Source organism: Corvus brachyrhynchos, unplaced genomic scaffold, assembly GCF_000691975.1.
Source record: "Corvus brachyrhynchos isolate BGI_N302 unplaced genomic scaffold, ASM69197v1 scaffold80, whole genome shotgun sequence".
Classification (NCBI taxonomy): Eukaryota; Metazoa; Chordata; class Aves; order Passeriformes; family Corvidae; genus Corvus; species Corvus brachyrhynchos.
This window is the reverse complement of record NW_008236769.1, coordinates 11,493,820-11,495,558: the sequence shown is the minus strand read 5'-3', so window position 1 is coordinate 11,495,558 and position 1,739 is coordinate 11,493,820. Positions and strand designations below refer to the sequence as shown.

Genomic DNA, 1,739 nt, shown 5'->3' with positions numbered 1-1,739 from the left:
AGCTGCACTTCTAAAATTTAGTTTTCTTGTGAGCAAACACAGAGCATCTGACTGTTTTTCTTTTCAACAGACTCTGCTAACTTAACGTGAACATTTCCTACAACAATCAGGGCACTTTTCTTGAAATTCATCTTAATATGATTAGTGATGAAATTTTTTCCCATAATGAAGTTCAGTACATTTTATTAGGAGTAACAGGAGAAAATTTTAGCAAGTGTAAATCAAAATGCATTCTTTACATTTAACTGCACCATATTTGACTTGGGGGTGATGCCTTAGGTTTTAACCTTTATATTTTTCAAATTCTGTACTGCTTGGTGCATGACTCTGAAGTTTCTTGTAGCCTGTTAATTTCTGCTCTCTCATGCTAGGTAGGCATAACAAAGCCTCTCCGGGCCTGTTCTCCAAGGACACCAAGACTGTCCTAGGCCAAAAGTATAAACCAAAGAACCACAAAGGGGGGGCAAGCTGAGGGGAAATCTGAAGCTTTAATTGGAGAATTAACCCTGCTATGCAAATGAACCAAACCTATAAAAGAGTGAAGAACTCGTGACCTGGGGTCCATCTCGGGGTACATTTTGAGAATAGCTTCAGACTCCCCTGGGCGTACCTTTGAAGGTCTTTCAAATAAATACCTCTTTTAATTCTTTACTGCTGTCTAGTCTGTTTCTAGGAGGCCTCTCAAGGCATCAGTGGAGATGTAAATGTGTATTTATTACTATGGTCTTTCCACTTAAATTTTCCTGAGGTGACAGCAAGCATTTACTTTTCATACAGAAATCCTCCTATCAGCTGAACATCACATATTTTAGACTTGAGCCTACTTCAGTTTAAAGTGTTTTTCTTGGGTGGGACTGGGAGAGAAAATATCAGAGCATGCATGCAAATCAGAAGTGTACAACAAAAGTAGTTTCTACCTCTAAAAATTTGAATTAGCTAAACACCATATAACCCTCTGAATGTAGCTCATTTACTAATGAAAAACTATCAGATTCATGAGGTGTGAAAGCTGAGCAGCTACAAATGACATGGCTATTTTTTGCTGCTGGAAATTTTGAAATATTTTTCATGTCTTAGTAAGCTCTGTATGCTTATTTTTTATAAAGGAAACAAAGTTTATGATCTCTATTCTCATTCAGGGAAAGCACCCACACTCTTATATGAGATGTAGGAAATTTCATTTATGGATAGTATTTTCAAGAATATACCCTTTAAAGTAAGGAAAGGCATGTATCTAAAGATGGTTCATTTTAAAAAGCTCTGAGAATAAAATCTAATTAATACAAAAAATATTGATGTAATACATTAAACATACATTAAAATCCCACTGAAATCAGGAAGTTGCCACTTTGATTACCTGACAGGAGCGAAACTGGTTGACCAGCAGTGTACATCTCTGTGGGTCTTTTCTTCCATCCAAACTGTCCAGTTCAGCTGCTACTTGATTTAGTTCCTCATCAGCATAGTAGAACTGAGCAAGGAGCTGTGGGTCTGTTCTCTGTATTGGAGACATGGACAATATTACATTATTTTTACAAAAAAGCCAAACCAAAACCCAAAATTTAAACTGACTTCAAGGAGTTGTATTTACTGTGATTTTTTTTAACATATAAGCCAGATAAGCAGTGTGGCAGCATGGAAAAGAATGATCTTGAGATACTTACATACACGTAGAAATTTGTTCTACTTTGAAGAAAAAAAAAACCCAAACTCTCAAAAAACCTCTCACATAATAAATC

At 36.1% G+C, this 1,739-nt stretch overlaps 1 protein-coding gene across 4 annotated transcripts in view; it reads right to left on the bottom strand.

Moving 5' to 3' along the window:
- ZFYVE28 (zinc finger FYVE-type containing 28) overlaps positions 1-1,529 on the bottom strand; it is an 83,923-nt gene extending 82,394 nt beyond the window's left edge. For all 4 annotated transcript variants that reach the window (XM_017727736.1, XM_017727737.1, XM_008645088.2 and 1 more), the window contains exon 1: positions 1,358-1,529. In XM_017727736.1, coding sequence (XP_017583225.1) covers positions 1,358-1,513 — 156 coding nt within the window. In that variant the 5' untranslated portion in view covers positions 1,514-1,529. The remainder of the gene's footprint in view (positions 1-1,357) is intronic.
- Between the last annotated feature and the right edge of the window lie 210 nt (positions 1,530-1,739).